Below are 18,242 nucleotides of genomic sequence, written 5' to 3'. Positions count from 1 at the left end.
AGAAAACAGCCCATAAAACATGTAAAAAATAATCTTGATGCTCTTATAAACCATCTTTGAAGGCTAAATTAGCACTCATCTGTCTAAAAATGAATTTTATTACACAATAACTTTCCTATTTGAAAAAATCCACAGGGGCCATAATGCGAAACTAAACTCCTAACTGTGTACTATTGCTACCTTATGAGATAACAAATCCGGTACATAGTCTAATTCGGTAGGTCATATTCGTGAAAAGGAAGGCACCTTTCATTATCAGTTTCGTCGTCTGTTTAAACCTTTGATTGAAAGGGAAGTAACTCCTTACTAACCCCAGACGGTTCTTAACCCTATATGGTAACTAACCATGTATTTTTACGGCACCCTATACCAAACATATATGGTCACCACGTAAGTCCGTTAATTCAATTAAATAATGTCCCTTATATTTATAGGAGGTAAGATATGTATGTTAAATAACAAACTAGCACGTATCAATCATCATAGTAAGTTTATTATGTGAAGAAAAACAACACGTGCTGTATGGTTTGGTGTATAAAGGTGATAGAACAACATCCACCTAAACAGAACTATTTTTCTTATGAATGAAAGGATATTTTGGATATATAGTGACCAGACGTTACCAAAAAACACAACATACGGAATTCAACAATATTTAAAAGAATCTAAACTGCTCGCGAAAAGGGAATATAGATTAAAATGGAAAAGTTTCATTATTTTAATATCGTAGTAAAGATCCAATTGAACACCATTTTGTTTAGGTTTCAGTAAACTAATATGGACTTCTTTTTTTACCAATGATTACAGTATTGTTGCCAACGATAATATTATTGGCTGTTGTTGGTAACGGAGTCTCAATGTTTGGCATTGTTGGGGCGGGAGTTTCTACATTGGGCAGAGTAGTTGGTGCTGGTGTTTCTATATTCGCCATCGTTGTTGGCGCTGGAGTCTCTACGTTAGGCATTGATGTTGTTGGTGCTGGCGTCTCTATGTTAGGGTTATATGTTGTTGGCGCTGGCGTCTCTATGTTAGGATTTGCTGTTGTTGGCGCTGGCGTCTCTACGTTAGGGTTATATGTTGTTGGCGATGGCGTCTCTATGTTGGGATTAGCTGTTGATGGTGCCATCGTTTCAATAGTAGTCGATGTCGTCGCCATGGTAGTCGTTGTCGGCACCATAGTAGTTGTTGTCGGCGCCATAGTTATCGTAGTCGGCGCCATAGTAGTCCTGTCTGATGGTTGTTTTAAAACAAAAATACTTATAATAAATCATGTATATATCTCAATAATAGGCATCACAGTTTAAACGTTTATCATTTACATTAAAATAATTTCTTAGACAGACATAATTATATATTATAAAAGCTAGATTCGTGTCAGGCCTTTAGATCAAATTATTTGAATTTCACTATTTTATTTTTGTGCTTTTAGTGATAAAATGTGAAGTTTTTTTATTCATTATTAATACCCTGGTTTGTTCGTTATTTGGCACCGTTGGTATTTATTGCTTCGTGTAAATGTGTATGCATTTTAGAAAGTGGAAAATTAATTTGAGCTATATATATGTTACATTTCCTTATTTTTTAATTTTTTTTTTACTGTCAACATAACTAGTTTTTAAATGATTGAACAGACGTTGTTTTTGTAACTTTTGTCTTGATACATTCCAACATTAAGTGTAACTTTAAAACACATTTTGATATCTAACTACGTTACAATATACTGTAGAAATAAGATGTGGTGTAATTGCAAATGAAACAACTCTCAATCAGAGTTCAAATGCCATGAAAATCAACAACTGATTCCGAAAAAACCGTAAGTCCTTCAACAATGAGTAAAACCCGTCCCGCATAGTAAACCATGAAAGAGTACTTACGGAATTCACAGGCATAAGTGTAATGATATCCTAAGTTCCCTACGATTGGATGACACGGATAATCATGCCAGAGGCCACCATCACTTCGTCTAATCAGTGCACAGTCTTCGTTTGAACCACCAGCAAATAAAAATCCTGTGTTGTGATTGTTACCCTGTCCTTTTGCAAAATGCCCGTATGTCACATGACTTCCTGAAAAGAAATGAATCTGTGAAAGAAGGTAAAGTTAATCCTGTCAAATTAAAATAGACTAATAATTAAATATCAAATGTACCAGATAAAACTTGCGAGAGTAAAGAAAATTATGTGATTTTTTAATGAGTTTTTATGAAAAAAAACAAGTTCATATACCATAAATGTGTTGCTATTGCCTCTTAGTTTCGTTTTTTTTAATTGGCCAATTAGAATCAAAGATTGACTAATGCTTTCATAAAATTGAGAATGGAAATGGGGAATGTGTCAAAGAGACAAAAACCCAACCATAGAAAAAACAACTGTACAGCAGAAGGTCACCAACAGGTCTTTAATGTAGCGAGAAATTCCCGCACCCGGAGGTGTCCTTCTTATTTATGACCATTCCTTTTTATGACCATTTTCTATCGTTCTACTCTCTTGAACAATTATTATGATAGGTATGCATTTCACAGTATAAACCAAGTTAATGTAAAAAGTGGGAAATTTTAACAGGTATTGTTAACAGTGGTTTTCTAATTAACGGATAACAAATAAAATTGCAACAGATCACATGCAAACTTAACGTTGTTTCTCATTCCAACCGGACGAAAACGTGTATATGTATGATATATCATTTGCAACTATCGAATACTTATCTTTTGAGTTGGTTACTCTTGCTGATACAAGGGCCACGTGACCATTTTTGTTTGGGACAAAGAAGGGGAAGGGTAACCATTTTTTCTCTACTACACTCACAGATAAAACTTGGAGATATAGAATGAAAAAATTTAACAATCATTTAAAAAAAGAGATATGGTATATATTCCAAAAATTATAACCAATTTCAACTTAATGATTCTTCAGAGTTAAAATAGGTTGAATTAAGTGATCATTGTTGACCGTACAGCCTTCAACAATAAGAAAATCTAATACCGTATAGTCGGTTTTAAAAAGCCCCGACCTAGCTTCGTTGTTCTTAATATACATATCCTTAAGATAAGTGCTTGCACGATTTGTAATGTTTACAGTTTGTTATCGTCAGTACAAGGAAACTTTAAGAAATAAAACTTAAATATGGAATACATTCAATAGAATAGATAAGGAGTTATATGATTGTTTTGACAAAAAGAAACATTATTTTATTCAGTTTTCCCAATTGTTTTCATCGAAAACTACGGGGATAACATCGAAAGCCAATATTTATACCCAATGAAATAGCTATATATAGATTGCAACTAGTTTGTTTGCTAGAAGAAAATGAATATTTTACATATAGGTAATATAACCAACAAGCCTGTTTGAAGAGATATGTATTGTCGAAATGCGCATCTGGTGTAGGAAAATTGGAACCGTTAAAGTTGTTATTATTTAACACGACATGTGCCACGTGTGGAGCAGGATCTTCTTACCCTTCCGGAGCAAATAAGATCGCCCCTATTTATTTGTGGGTTCTTGTTGCTTAGCCTTTAGTTTTTCTACATTGTTTGTGTGTTGTGTCTTGTATACTATTATTTGTCTGCTTGTCTTTTACTTTTTTTTAACAATGTCGTCGTCGGTTTATTTTCTATTTTAGTTTGAATGTCCCTCTGGTATCTTTTTGCCCCTCTTTTTGAACCAAACATAAAAGTCATACCGTCTATCCAGCGCCAGTCGCCTTCTTTTGCCCTGTCTGTAGCACCAATCCACACATTAGCTGCATTCCAATGCTCCAATCTTAAGGAATCCAAAATGAATTTTTCTTTTGCAGTATCTTTTACCGTTACTAAGTCTCCTCCAAGGCTCTTGCAGCTTTTACGAGCATCGTCCCATGACAATTCATGTTCGACAAACAGTAAACATGCATCTGTATAGACCCGTACGTGTTTCAAAGTCCGAATTCGGGTTGGACATGTTGATAAATCTACAGAAAACAAATGCATCAAAGAAAATCAATTTTATAATAATAGTATTACAAGAAAACTTCAAAACTTAAAATGTTTACATCAATCATTTAATGAGGCTCGCATGATTTTCATCACGCAGTCCATGCAGTAATGAAGTGTTTTGTTTTTTTGTTGAATCATAAGGATAGTTTTCTTTTTATGGCCCATTCATGGGCATTATGATTTCTGGTCTTGTTCGTTCGTTCGTCCGTCTGTCCTGTTTCAGTTTTCGGTCGAGGTAGTGTTAGATGAAGTTGAAGTCCAATCAACTTGAAACTTAGTACACATGTTCCCTATGATATGATCTTTCCAATTTTTACGCCAAGATTTTATCCCATAATTAGGGTTTACTGAACAAAGAAAATGATAGTGCGGGTGGGTCATCCGTGTACTATGGACACATTCTTGTGAAGATATATAAAATAAAAACATTATATATATGTTTGTTTGAAAATTATTTTGAAATTGCAAGAACACTAATAATTGTTAATAGAATACGAACTAAGTATTAAGTGTAACGAAGAAAAGAAAAATGTTGAAATTTATGAAATAATAATTGTTACCTGATTGGCAGAAGACTTGATGACAAAGGCCAAGTACAATGGACAAAACTACGAGCAACGACATCTTAATACGTTAGAACTGAATACAATAAAGTAGATAATGCAGTAACACGATGTCATGTCATTAAGTGCATTCGTGACGCCATTGTACACATATATAATTATATATATACAGTCATGCAAGATTATTATCTTTAAAATCTACTTTTCGCACTTTAAGATTAATGACAAATTCATGAAATACAAATTTAGTGACAGAAAATGACGATTCAATTCAGGTCTTTTACTAAAATATTGTTCGAATGAAAATTTTTCTTTTCGTGAGTTGCATTTCTGTAAATTTAATTCCTGAAAACAATACAGACTTGTTTTTCACTATGTTCCTTTTGAGAACTCTTTAGTGCGGCAAAATATGCTTTCCCGATCGAACTTTTTTTCCGGTCAGGACGCCGAATAGAAATTGTTATCCTCTGATAAACATGTGTATACAGTATTTGTTTTATAGTAAGTGCATTTATTTTTCATTAGAATAACGTTTCCTGTACGTTTATTCACAATCTTTTTTTTTATCACAGAGCATTCCGATATATTTTTACATGCAGAAGTTCCGCCATGTTTCGTGTTAATAAAGAAGGCGCAACAAATGACCAACAGACATAATTCCAGTTTATAGAAATTGACCAAGTTAATCCGCATGATGATGTAAATCCACTTCAAATATAGCCTTTTGGCCTTTTGGCTATACGGATTATTTTTATACGAAGCGACCTCGGGAATGGGACTGGCCACGCTAATTTCGATACATCTTGCAATGAAAGTGCCAAGCTCTCTGTGCGTTGAGGAATATTAGTAACAGTGATTGAGGAGTCCTACTTTCGGTTTTGAACATCCGCTCTTATCTTACATCCAACGTACTCTCTCTTTCCTTTTGCTGTCTATTCATTGGTCGCTTCCCAGTGCATAATCCATATTTCGTCTCGTTTAATGGTTATTGTCCTGGGTATGTCTGACATACTTTCCACTGGACAACTATCAATCAGGTGATTAACAATCACATTGTCTCCCTATATCTATAGATATATTTACAAATGATCATATAGCCAAACAAAAAAAGACAAAACAATATTTATTATGAATTTTTCAAAACATCATTAAACAATGATCCATCTTTTTGATATATATGCATTATTTGTTGGGTTTTTTCTTCTTTATTGTTGCTTTTCGGAGAAGAAGACGTTTATGGACCAGAATAAAAGGAGGACACCCGAATGAAATGTGACGAAATCCGTAATTTGATTTTTACCGTAAGTGCGTCATTCGAGAAAAAGTAACGGTTCTGCTTTATTTACAAAATGATAAAATATAACAGAATCAAACAATACAAACAACAACAAACAACAATCACTGCACTGTAAAACAGGATCCTGAGTTGGAGCAGGTACGTGTTCATAATGAATGACGAATCAAGCTAGTCTAACTCTATCCGTTCAATGTTTTCTGAATAGGCTGGTCATAGCAAAAATTACGCTAGGCTGCGAGATTCTGGGGCAATCTTTGACATTTAATAAGTACATGTATACTGCAAATGTGAACCTATTTCAGCGTTAAAAAAACTATTTTTAGAGTGAGTAAACTCTTGGGAGTGTCGATTGATTTAATTGTTTGCGTTATAAAAATGATTTAAGTGTTTGCGCCTGTCCTAAGTCAGGAGCCCCTTGCCTTTGTTAGTCTTGTATGTTTTATTTTTTTATTTTTAGTTAATTTAATATATGTTTTGGAGTTTAGTGTGACATCTATTTTCACTGAACTAGTACACAATTTTATTTAGGGGTTAGCTGAGGACCACCTCTGGGTGTGGGGTTTTCTTTCTGCGTTGAATATCCTTCGGCTGTTGTCTGCTCTTTTGTTGGGTTGTTGCCCCTATGACATATTCCCAATTTCAATTCTCAATTTGATTAAATACAAAGATGTGGTATGATTGCCAATGAGACAAATCTTCACAAGAGACCAACATGACAAAGAAATTTGAAATAAATAAAAGTTACCGTACGACCTTCAACAATAATCAAAGCCAATACCGCATACTCAGCTTCATGTATAGGCCCCGAAATGAAAAATGTAAATCAATTCAAACGAGAAAACTAACGGTGTAGTAAGTAACTGAGTTTGATTATAGAAAACAATTAACACAAATTGAATCTTTATTTGAGGTATGAATGCAATGCCATGAAATTTACACCGAAAAATCATACTGACAAAAAATTTGCTTTAATTCAATGTTAACTGTTCTTGTTAATCATTTTAATGTTATACATAAGAACAAAGAAAAAATAAACATTTCTAAAGATCTTTATATCCAAGAATCTAAGGTTTTAATACACATGTAATGAAAATCCTTGTGACTGGTAAGTACCGTTGTACGTCATACTACATGTATAATAACCTTCATCATACTTTGTTACGAAACTCAAATGAAGGTTATATTCTCCATTTGCATGATCACCAGTAATAGCAATAGTTGACAGTCTTGGGTTAGTTACTGTGCCACTAGCGTATAATGTCTTGGAATCTGGAGGTCCATACCATGATACAATAGATCCAACAGAAGATGTAATGGGACAACTAAATGTAACATTCCTGCCTGTTTTTACAAGTTTTGTCAGTATAAAGGCTGCAAAACAATACATGAAGTTCTTGTGAAAAAGACATAAATACATGCATTTTTAAAATAGCTAATATCTTAGTTTTTAGAATGTCTCGAAAATAAAAATTCGAAATATATGAAAAAAAGTCATAAAAATAATCATTTTTAGGATTATATTTTATCTTAATAAAGTTTGATGTAAATAATAATAAAAAAAAAACGATGTATTTAGATCAGATAACGAACTTAAAATGTTGATGGTATTTGACTTAAATATTTTCGTAAACTTCCTAATACATGTACATAGCCTACATACTCTCTTCTAGCTCTTTTACTGTACCTTTAGCTGTTGTCGACTGTGTTGACACTGTTGTAGTAGTAGTATGATAAGGAATGATGGTTTGTGTGCTTGCTGCAGTATTTGATCCTATTTGTACAAGCTTATCAGTCCTGGCTAAAACAAGAAGAAAATAACTACAAAATAAGTTCTGTTTAACAAATTCATGCTCTCCGAGAAAATAAAGCTCTTACATTTTATTTGTACAATAGTGCATGTTAATTGCAGTCAATAGACAGAATGTCAACTCGATAGTTAATTAGATGGCATCTAGACTAAAATACACACGAGACAAAGCTACATATTATCGGGCTCATGACTTGTAAACTGTTTTTTAAGACTTTCATTAGAGTAAGTTTGGATAAATGTTTTACAAATATGAGAATTTGAGTCAAATTTTGACAGCTAGTGTCCCTTTAAACTACAATAATTGCACTAGGAATATATACTTACGGAATTCACAGGCATAAGTGAAATGATATCCTAAGCTCCCTAAACCGAAATCACACGGATAATCATGCCATAGGCCACCATCACTTCGTTTGATCAGAGCACAATCTTCGTCTGAACCACTAGAAAATATAAATCTTCTTGTGGGGTGGTTATTACCTTGTCCTTCCGCAAAATGTGCATACGTTACACTACTGCCTGAAAGTAATGTACTTAGTATTACGTTAAGAAATAAGGCAATAAGGTAATATAATATAGTTTAATCAATCAGTAATATTTAGCACGGAGTTGACAAAGCCAATGCTTTGGTTAAATCAAGACGAACAATAATAATATCTTTATTTACCAAAGTCATAACAACTATAGACATACAATACGGTGATTCAAACACAATCAGAGATAAAAAAAAAAAAGAAAAAAGAGAAGAAAAAAAAAGAGACATGTACCCCTTTAAGGAAAGTTATCTAATAAAGTAGTACAAAATGAAAGTTAACGTTAAACTTTTCCGAACGATGATGCAATAGTCATGTTTGCCAACCGGCGAACTGATTATGAAGATCATAATTAGTAGGTCCTCCTATTATGCTCTTAATGTCACAACGTTTCAAAAGATTTGAAATTCCTCTGATGTATGCAGTTTCAGAAGAAAAAGATTTTTTAATTCAAAGAATGTTTCTGCTCAGACATGTTTTTCGTCATGAAGTGTTGAATATCTTCCACACTTACAAGTTTTCTAAGAATGATTATAATTTGCCAATTACATGTAGATTCATAGAACAAATGCGAAACACGATTTCCTAAGATATTCACTATTCCTTTTAATTGTAACTATTTTTCAACAAGACTGCTTCCATTTTGCCACCCAAAAAAGAATAGCGATTAGTTTGACAGTGAAGATGTTTTTCAATCAACAATTCCCTAAAATTCACTCGATAGGAACTTCGTAAGGAATGTTTTAACGGAAACTATAAACAATTGTCGTTCAATTTGAAGCTTTTACTAAAAGTTGATATAATTCATGCTTGAACCAACCATTTGTTTTGGAAAGGGCCACTACGAGGTACATGTAGTGTTAAACATGGTAGTTCTTGTCCATGTTTTTCTGTTAATTGATGAAGTTGAGCGTTTGTTTTTGTCAGGTTTTATGAATTTTTCCCTTTTTGGCTCACCTGGCACAAAGGGCCAAGTAAGCTATTGTCGTCACTTATAGTCCGTCGTCGTTTATTTTTACAAAAATCTTCTCCTCTAAAACTACTGGGCCAAATTTAACAAAACTTGACAACAACCATCATTTGGGTATATAGTTTAAATAACGTGTCCGGTGACCTAGCCCATTGTTATGTAAATATTTGACATTAATTTGATTTGACGAAGCTTGTGTTATTTGTGGCATTATCATATATCATTAAAATCACCAGAGTAAACAAAGCATCGCTTTTGTAGAAGTTATTGGAGCAAGTTAAAATAATTATGCTTTTCTCTTATGTTCAGTTACAGCAAAATTTTTAAATGTATCCAATAACAAACACACATGAAAGACCACTTTTCTTGACAAATACAAAATACCATCTATCCAGCGCCAGTCCCCTTCTTTGGCCTTGTCTGTAGCACCAATCCATATATTTTGTGTATTCCAATGTTCGAATATCAGAGAATCCAAAATGAACTTTTGCTTTGCGCTATCTTTTATCATTACTAAATCTCCTCCAAGGCTCCTGCAGCTTTTACGAGCATCATCCCATGATAATTCATGTTCAACAAACAACAAGCATGCATCTGTATACACGCGTACGTGTTTCAAAGTCCGAATATTAGTTGGACATGTTGATAAATCTATAGAAAAGTAAATGTGACATATAAAATATATTGATAAATAAATAATGAGAACACAAAAAACTCGCAGACATCTTAATGAATATGTATTAAAATTAAGACATATACCATGCGTAATATACAAAGATATATTTGCGAAAGCAAATTAACAGATCTAACATTGTTGGGTTGATGTTTAGACGAGTTGTATATACATTATGTACACAGCCATGTATCATTATCATTGATGGCGATCCGATGAATATATCGGTTGTAGAGTTGTCACTGACTCAGACGTACTTATGAATATAATTATTTTCTGTGACTGTAGCTGACATTAATTTGTAGAATCCTTTACTATAGATAATTTAGCTGATCTGTAACAATAACATCTTCATGCCTTATATATCATGTACTGCAGTACGCCGCTGATATTATTAAAGAAGAAGATGCGGTATGATTGCCAATGAGACAACTATCCACAAAAGACCAAAATGACACAAACATTAACAACTATAGGTCACCGTACGGCCTTCAACAAAAGGCAAAGCCCATACCGCTTGTAAATCCACAAGCATGTTATTTGTGGTACATGTACATGTAAAGCAAATGGTAAAGTAGATTATGGAACAACTGTTTTGTGTGGTTTTTTTTTGTTCAAAGAATAATTTGCAAGAAATTCAAACTGTGAGAACTTAGGCATCTAAATGTAAAGTGAAACAGGCAGAACTTGGGATTAAAATAAAACAAAGGATCCTACAAATTAATGTAAGATACAGTCACAGAAAATAATTATATTCATAAGTACGTCTGAGTCAGTGACAACTCTACAACAGATGTATCCATCGGATCGCCATCAATGATGGTGTGACATGGCTGTGTACATAATGTATACACAACTCGTCTAAACATCAACCCAACAATGTTAGATCTGTAAATTTGCTTTCGCAAATTTTTGGTTCTTCCCTCGCCGGGATTCGAACCCATGCTACTGTGATATCGTGACACCAAATCGCCTGCACTGCAGCCGTCCCGCTAGACCACACGACCACCTGGGCTCTCCAAAAAAAGACCGATTTTGGCCTCAAATTTCAGTTTCATCTGACGAAAGATTTTTACCACTTTTTAAACACTTAAGTGTCTATTTCATATGATTCAATTAATTTATGTGCAAGATTTTAACTTATTAAGTCATTAAAAACGATCCGATTCAAGCTCAAATATGGAAAATCTACCAAATATCCGAAAAATGTCACTTTTCAGATGTTTTTTTGTCAAAAACGGAACTGGCCGCATCCGTGTTCATCCTCAATCTTTACATATGTTATGTATTATCAGCAAATACAACTTCCATTTCAATATTTTGGATGAACACGAATGCGGCCACTTTCGTTTTACCCGGAAACCGTCTAAAATTTAACAAAAATGATGGAATTGGGAAGACTTCAGTAATTTAGCACGACTTCATGGTGCTAGTACCCAATATATGTACATTGTTGTGTCAAAAACAGCCCATATTTATGTAGCAGAACCATTCTGCTATCCAATAACTAAGTAAAAGTTTACATTTTAACAATTTTGTAAAACCGCTATATTTTGGGGCCAAAAAGAGGTCTTACCGGACCTACTCCTTTGCTTTCGCAAATTTTTTGTTCTTCCCTCGCCGGGATTCGAACCCATGCTACTGTGATATCGCGACACCAAATCGTCTGCACTGCAGCCGTCCCGCTAGACCACACGACCACATGGGCTCTACAAAAAATAGAGCTTTCACTGGCGGTGTGTTAACTTTCAATGTCAGTTTTAATCTAGCGGCGTACTGCAGTACATGATATATAAGGCATGAAGATTTTATTGTTACAGATCAGCTAAATTATCTATAGTAAAGGATCCTACAAATTAATGTAAGATACAGTCACAGAAAATTCGAACCCATGCTACTGTGATATCGTGACACCAAATCGTCTGCACTGCAGCCGTCCCGCTAGACCACACGACCACCTGTTACCTTTCCACGTCAGTTTTAATCTAGCGGCGTACTGCAGTACATGATATATTAGGCATGAAGATGTTATTGCTACAGATCAGTTAAATTATCTATAGTAAAGGATCCTACAAATTAATGTAAGATACAGTCTCAGAAAATAATTATATTCATAAGTACGTCTGAGTCAGTGACAACTCTACAACAGATGTATCCATCGGATCGCCATCAATGATGGTGATACATGGCTGTGTACATAATGTATATACAACTCGTCTAAACATCAACCTCGCCGGAATCTAGCGGCGTACTGCAGTACATGATATATTAGGCATGAAGATGTTATTGCTACAGATCAGTTAAATTATCTATAGTAAAGGATTCTACAAATTAATGTAAGATACATTCGAACCCATGCTACATGCTACACGTCAGTTTTAATCTATATATATATACAACTCGTCTAAACATCAACCCAACAATGTTAGATCTGTAAATTTGCTTTATTAAGCTTGAGTTGGAGGAGGGAATAAGGTCTCTAAACAATGCTAGGCGACGTTGTCGTAAAAGTTAGAAAAAAGTACAGGTTCCAGCCCCGGCGCCGGGGAGGAAGTTACGAATCAAATCTATTCTAACATCGTTAGGTTGATTTTCTCATTAAATAATTTGCAAAACAGGACGAGAGAAGCTCTACCAAATGATGAACATTTATAAATAGATCCATTGTTTTTCAAATTTACTAAACAGAAAGTTTAAAAATGCAGCAAATGATGATTGGTTGATTGTCTAAACAGACGCTGACATATCACATGATTTGATGGGGGTAGTAATATTAAGTGACCTCCAGCTTGTCCTTTGCATGATCCTTTTGAAAAGGTGTCCTATTTAAAATAATTCCTCATTTGGTTTATTTTATACTATAATATTCAATCAAAAATTTCAAAAACTTAAGAATATTCTTATGTCTCCCCTTTTCTTTGTTGTCATAGTTTGCCTTAACTTTAGCTATAACGACTCTTAAAGTTAATTCAATGTATCTACGAAAAGATTAAATAGTCGATCTTGAACGTCAACGACTATAAAACATATGATACATCGGACATGTAATGCACTAAATGCATCAAATGGTTGAATTTGATCGTTTGTGTCGGTCAAAGTAAATACATACTACTAGTATGCCGTATTGCTGTTCATTTGTGGTCCTGCTTCAGTTCTATGTTGATATGCTTTCATTAAACAAGCTCATGTGCATGAAATTTCAGTTCTTTGTGATACATTATGTAACTTTTGTGTTTTTTATAATGTTTTAAGATAAATCAGATGTGTGAATTATTGAAATGTTTGCAACTTAACGCATTTAATTACTCACAGTACCGAATGTATGTGTTTATTGTTGAAGGTCGTACAGTGTTGTATATACTTAACAACAAAAGGAACGCACCATCCCCAACCCGACTTAATTTCGTTAAAAAATAATTGAAGAGCTTATTAGGGTTATACAGTTATTTTCAAGATTTTTTTTTATCAGATCCAATCAATAACAGAGAGGCGAACGATACCAAACGGTCATTCAAACTCATAAGACTCATGACTCATCTGTAAAAATTTTACAGACAAACAATACTTGTATTTTTGTCCATCTGATGAGTTAAGCCTTTTTCAACTGATTTTTATAGTTCGTTCTTATGTTGTACTATTATACCACTGTCCCAGGTTAGGGGAGGGTTGGGATCCCGATAACATGTTTCACCCCGTCACATTATCTATGTATGTGCCTGTCCCAAGTCAGGAGCCTGTAAATTTAGTGGTTGTCGTTTGTTTATGTGTTACATATTTGTTTTTCGTTCATTTTTTTGTACATAAAGAAGGCCGTTAGTTTTCTCGTTTGAATTGTTTTACATTGTCTTATCGGGTCTGTTATAGCTGACTATGCGGTATGGGCTTTGCTCATTGTTGAAGGCCGTACGGTGACCTATGGTTGTTAATTTCTGTGTCATTTTGGTCTTTTGTGGATAGTTGTCTCATTGGCAATCATACCACATCTTCTTTATTTATATGTAGGATAAAAAAAAAATACAGCGTAGAAAACTAAAGACTGAGGTACCCACACCCCGCAAAAACTAGGAATAATCTCTGGTGCTTCAGAAAGGTAAGCAGATTCTTCTCCACATGCGACACCTTTTGTGTTCCTCGTGTTAGTACAAACCTGGTAATAAGCATAAACCGGTAGGTCACATGTGGGGACAAGAAGACAGCATTGAAGTTACATATCCGCTAGCATCTGTGAAACGGGTATTTAATGACGGTCAACCAACTCGTGTTGAACTCCGTATAACTTACGAAGGAATGACTTCAACTTCACCATTTTTGGTTTAATAGCGTCATTGTGAGCAGCCAGCTGCCCTCTATCAAGGGCATCATGATATGAAATACAAGCCCTTGAATATTGTATCAACTGCGAGGTATATTTATTCCTCATGTACGATTCATTTCAACCTCAAATGTAGAGGTACGTACAGTAACACAAAGCATTTCTACCAGACTAAACAGCAACAACTTATACTATGTAATACATACCAGACTGAGTGTAGATCACGTGACTTAAAAGCAACAAGGAAAATGCAAATTCAAGTATTTTTATCGTCATTTCCCTTCGGTATCTTTTCACATTTAACATACATAAAATGACGACAGATTAGTCGGAAAAGATAAGATATATGCACTAATTGTACACATATAAGTGTTTGTAGAAACATACCGTTTTCTTGTAAAAAAAATATGTTTTCCTTGGTTTTGAAACCTTTTAAAGCAGAAAATATTTGTTTTAATACATTTTATCGGAATCAAGGATTGAAGACCCACACAAACATATAATGGAAAAGGATATTATTTATGTACAGCATGTTCTTATCTTGCTAGTGATCGACCAGCTGTTACTGGAAATTGAATCAGAAAATCGAACAGCTTTCTAAACCATTTTTTATTTAACATTTGTACATTAAAAATAGAATGTTTATTTTCTAAAAAAATAAAGGCGAGTTCAGTTTAGAAATCATGGAAACGTTGCAGTCTTTCTATAACGTCCTGATATGATATTTTAATTCTTTATTGTCACAGAAGTAAAATGATACTTGTGACATAAAAAAAAATAATGAAAAAAAAAATAACTGAGTTGAACACACAAAAAAATATATATATACAAGAAATCAAAACAAAAAGTCCCCTGTCCTCAGTTCTAAAGACTGTTTCATAAAAGAACCTGTTTTTTTTAACATTTATATTTTGTATTTGAAGGATTTATCAGGACTGCTTGTTTTAAATTCAGTTGTCACACTATTCGAGTAAATATCGGTAGTTCGTCAAGTTTCACACTATAATTACGCAAATATTCAGGGCCTTTGATAACCAGTCCATCTATTGATGCCCTCCATCTGCCAAGAGGTAAATATATGTCTCTTGAAATTGCTCCCTGTTCTAAAACAGGTGCTACAAGTGTGTTATTTCCAAGCAAAAATTCGGAGTCAATTATTTGACATTCTTTATCCAGCGGTGATATCCACCACAAAGGGCGAATAATAGGAGCCCCTGTCCGAACGGATTCTTCGGCCAGTTCAGTTATAAGATCAGAATATTGTTCGTGCAACTGTACAAATTTTCGGGATATTTTGACAACTTCCTCGTCGTACTGCCAAGGTACAATAGAAAACTGCATTGCCGGAAGTAGTGCAGTAGCCTCTAACCATCTTATAAATAACTCACGATCTGGTTTGTTCCCTTCATATGCATTTCCTCCAATCATATCAGGCAATACGAATGGATATCCGAGTAAACCGAATGTAAATGCAGTGCTGATCAGTGTTTTTAATCCATTTTTATTTTCCCAGTTCGAATTTTTATCAAGCATGCGTACAAATACTGGCAAATGTTGTGTTCTGACACCAACTCGAACTTCTTGATGTCGAACGTCAGTATCAGAGGCATAAGCTAACTCCGCCCATTTAGTTGGATAGAAATTTGGACTGTCGTAAGCGGTTTCGAAAATATTTGGCAACCAGTTTGTTTCACCTGCATCAAATTTGAATGAGCTTATATTGTATGTTTTCTGTAAAAATTGTAATTTTTTAATAAACCACTGCACTGCATCCTTATTTGAAACATCTAAAATCCCCGCTGCATCTCCATCCCACCATGAAACAAGGGCCGGTACTTGCGAATCGTATTGTCTTACAAGAAAGAATTTATCTTTCGCTTCTTGAAATGTTAATGAATCAATATTGAAGAATGGATGGACCCAAATAGTTACTCTTAATCCCATTGCATTTAGTTGTTTAACCATTTCCGTTGCATTAGGAAATTTATTGACATTAAAAACCATATCACCATATTTCGGTGTCCAGTCATCGTCTATTTCTACTTGTGAATGTGAAAAATTATATTTTAAAATATTTGAAGCAAACTCTATCACAGTTGTTTGATTTATATCTTTATGGTATTGAGCCCATGTTGACCAAATCGGATACTTGAATAATTTTCTATCAGGAATATTTGATGGTTTGGAGAATGAGGCCGACATAAAATCATGAATCTTCCGAACGTTATCAGCAACGCAAATTGTGTAAGACAAATGAGGGTATTCGCCTTTGGTGTTCGTATATGGATACTTTTCATATTTAGCCATCAGACATATTTGTTTATCAGACGTTTGGTTGATGCTAATATAAAGCGGAACATCGCTACTAATGTTTATCCCTACTCCTTGTGAATTGAGGAAATAACGTTCCTGTACACCTCCAATGCGTTTAGCGTATGAATCATTAGCAACAAAAGCAGAGAGATTCATTGTCGTCTGCTCCAAAGGCCAGAACTGGTTCCAATCCTCGTAACCACCGTACCAGTGCGCATTATCTAAATCGAAACAATCTAACAAAATTTGATCAGAGCAAGCACGTGTCCTCCAATGTATATCATAGCACTCAGCAGATGCATATTTATTATAAGATATAAGTAAGTCTTTTGTACCAATCCAGTCTAGACAAAGAGCATTATCGGAACTCCCACAGTCCTCAGCAACATTTTTTTTACTTCCGGTATTAGCTAATTGTCCGGATAGACGAACATCTGTATTTGATTTTTTAATTTTAAAATTCCAGGTATATTTTTCAAGTTGTAAATTCCCAACAACATACTCGTCTGCAATCTGAGGTTCCTCGTTATCATTTCGTCCAACTTGCCAGGCAACTATTCCAACAATTGCGCTAAGCAATATCAATGAAAGCAAGGCGATACCAACTTTCATTCTTCCATTTATTTTTTTCCCGGACATTAAAACTCCTGAAATGTTTGAATTATATGTTATTACCGCCACTGAAGTGACAAAATAAGCAGACAGAACATGTTTGTATTTCGGGGGAAAATGCAAGACGAGCATTGAACCGATTTCGCATGTGTATAATTTTAGCTTAGAATATATCGAAATTAATAAAAACCGCAAGAGTTGAGTTGTTTAAATGATTTATCATTAATTTTTCCTTTCCAGACCGACTTTTAAACACTGCTACTTGGAGTGCCTGCTTGATTGTCTAGGATGTCAAGATACCCAGCCACTCTCAATTGCAATGGGGACGGTATTTTCAGTTTTCATGCAAAATATCTGTCCCTAACAAACAAACCTTCATTTTCTAATGGGCAGTCCTAACTCCCGTTCCTTTTGCATATCTTGCAGGACCTATTTGTTGTATAATTCAATTGTTAATTTAGTCTCATTGCGAATATGCATGAAATATTTACCACTACACATTAAGCATGCAACACTCAAAACTGAAAAACTGTAATGATGAGCACAAAACAATATCATTTCCATTAGGTTTTTTTTATAATTGATCACATTACAGGTATTGATTTTCAGAACATGTATATCAAAAAAAAAGTTTAAGACTCTTTTGTATATCACATAAATTTTGACATTTTTATATCTATTCATATTTTGAAAATTTATGTTTAAAATATGTCAAGAAGCGTTTTCATATCGACTTCATTAACAAAATTTTGAGTAGGTTTGAATTCTGTTTATTGTATATGAAAGACCATATTTTGTAGTCTAAATGCATGTTTGCTCCTTCAAAAGTGCTGCTGGTTGAATACTCATCAGTCAGTTGATAAACATGTACATGTAGCCAGGTTAAACAGTTTTGCTGGTTACCAGTTACTCCGACCTTAGTCCCGGACGCCTCTAGTACAGAACCTATTGTATTTACTGTTAATTTGTCATCGTCCTGAAAATGCATGAAATATTCGCCACTGGACGTTAAGCAACCAATAGTCAATCAATCGTTAAAATTGATTGAGCCAATTATTTAAATATTAAAGAGAAATCAGCTTACCTTTTTTGACAATTTCGATAAAAGATTTCTTCGTACGGAATAACCAAGGTCGTTCGAATATTTAGTAATCGATTTATGTTATCAAGAAAAGGTAAAACTGAT

At 34.2% G+C, this 18,242-nt stretch overlaps 3 protein-coding genes across 3 annotated transcripts; all 3 read right to left on the bottom strand.

The window, feature by feature from the left end:
- Positions 1–704: 704 nt before the first annotated feature.
- LOC134693319 (uncharacterized) lies at positions 705–4,648 on the bottom strand. The gene is made up of 4 exons (XM_063554073.1): positions 4,534–4,648; positions 3,682–3,948; positions 1,875–2,066; positions 705–1,230 (listed from the first exon to the last, which is right to left on the bottom strand). Exons 1-4 carry the CDS (start codon positions 4,595–4,597, stop codon positions 773–775), a joined length of 981 nt encoding a protein of 326 aa, XP_063410143.1. The 5' UTR covers positions 4,598–4,648; the 3' UTR covers positions 705–772.
- A 2,220-nt stretch (positions 4,649–6,868) lies between these two features.
- Positions 6,869–14,444, bottom strand: LOC134692430 (uncharacterized). Its single transcript, XM_063552882.1, has 5 exons — positions 14,338–14,444; positions 9,531–9,797; positions 7,968–8,162; positions 7,518–7,631; positions 6,869–7,204 (listed from the first exon to the last, which is right to left on the bottom strand). Exons 1-5 carry the CDS (start codon positions 14,435–14,437, stop codon positions 6,906–6,908), a joined length of 975 nt encoding a protein of 324 aa, XP_063408952.1. The 5' UTR covers positions 14,438–14,444; the 3' UTR covers positions 6,869–6,905.
- Positions 14,445–14,958: 514 nt separating this feature from the next.
- On the bottom strand, positions 14,959–17,087 carry LOC134693452 (myogenesis-regulating glycosidase-like). Its single transcript, XM_063554281.1, has one exon. It carries the CDS (start codon positions 17,081–17,083, stop codon positions 15,089–15,091), a length of 1,995 nt encoding a protein of 664 aa, XP_063410351.1. The 5' UTR covers positions 17,084–17,087; the 3' UTR covers positions 14,959–15,088.
- Positions 17,088–18,242: the final 1,155 nt, after the last annotated feature.

Source organism: Mytilus trossulus, chromosome 12 (genome assembly GCF_036588685.1).
Source record: "Mytilus trossulus isolate FHL-02 chromosome 12, PNRI_Mtr1.1.1.hap1, whole genome shotgun sequence".
Lineage (NCBI taxonomy): Eukaryota > Metazoa > Mollusca > Bivalvia > Mytilida > Mytilidae > Mytilus > Mytilus trossulus.
The sequence above is the reverse complement of the archived record's forward strand: the minus strand, read 5'-3'. Positions and strand labels throughout refer to the sequence as shown.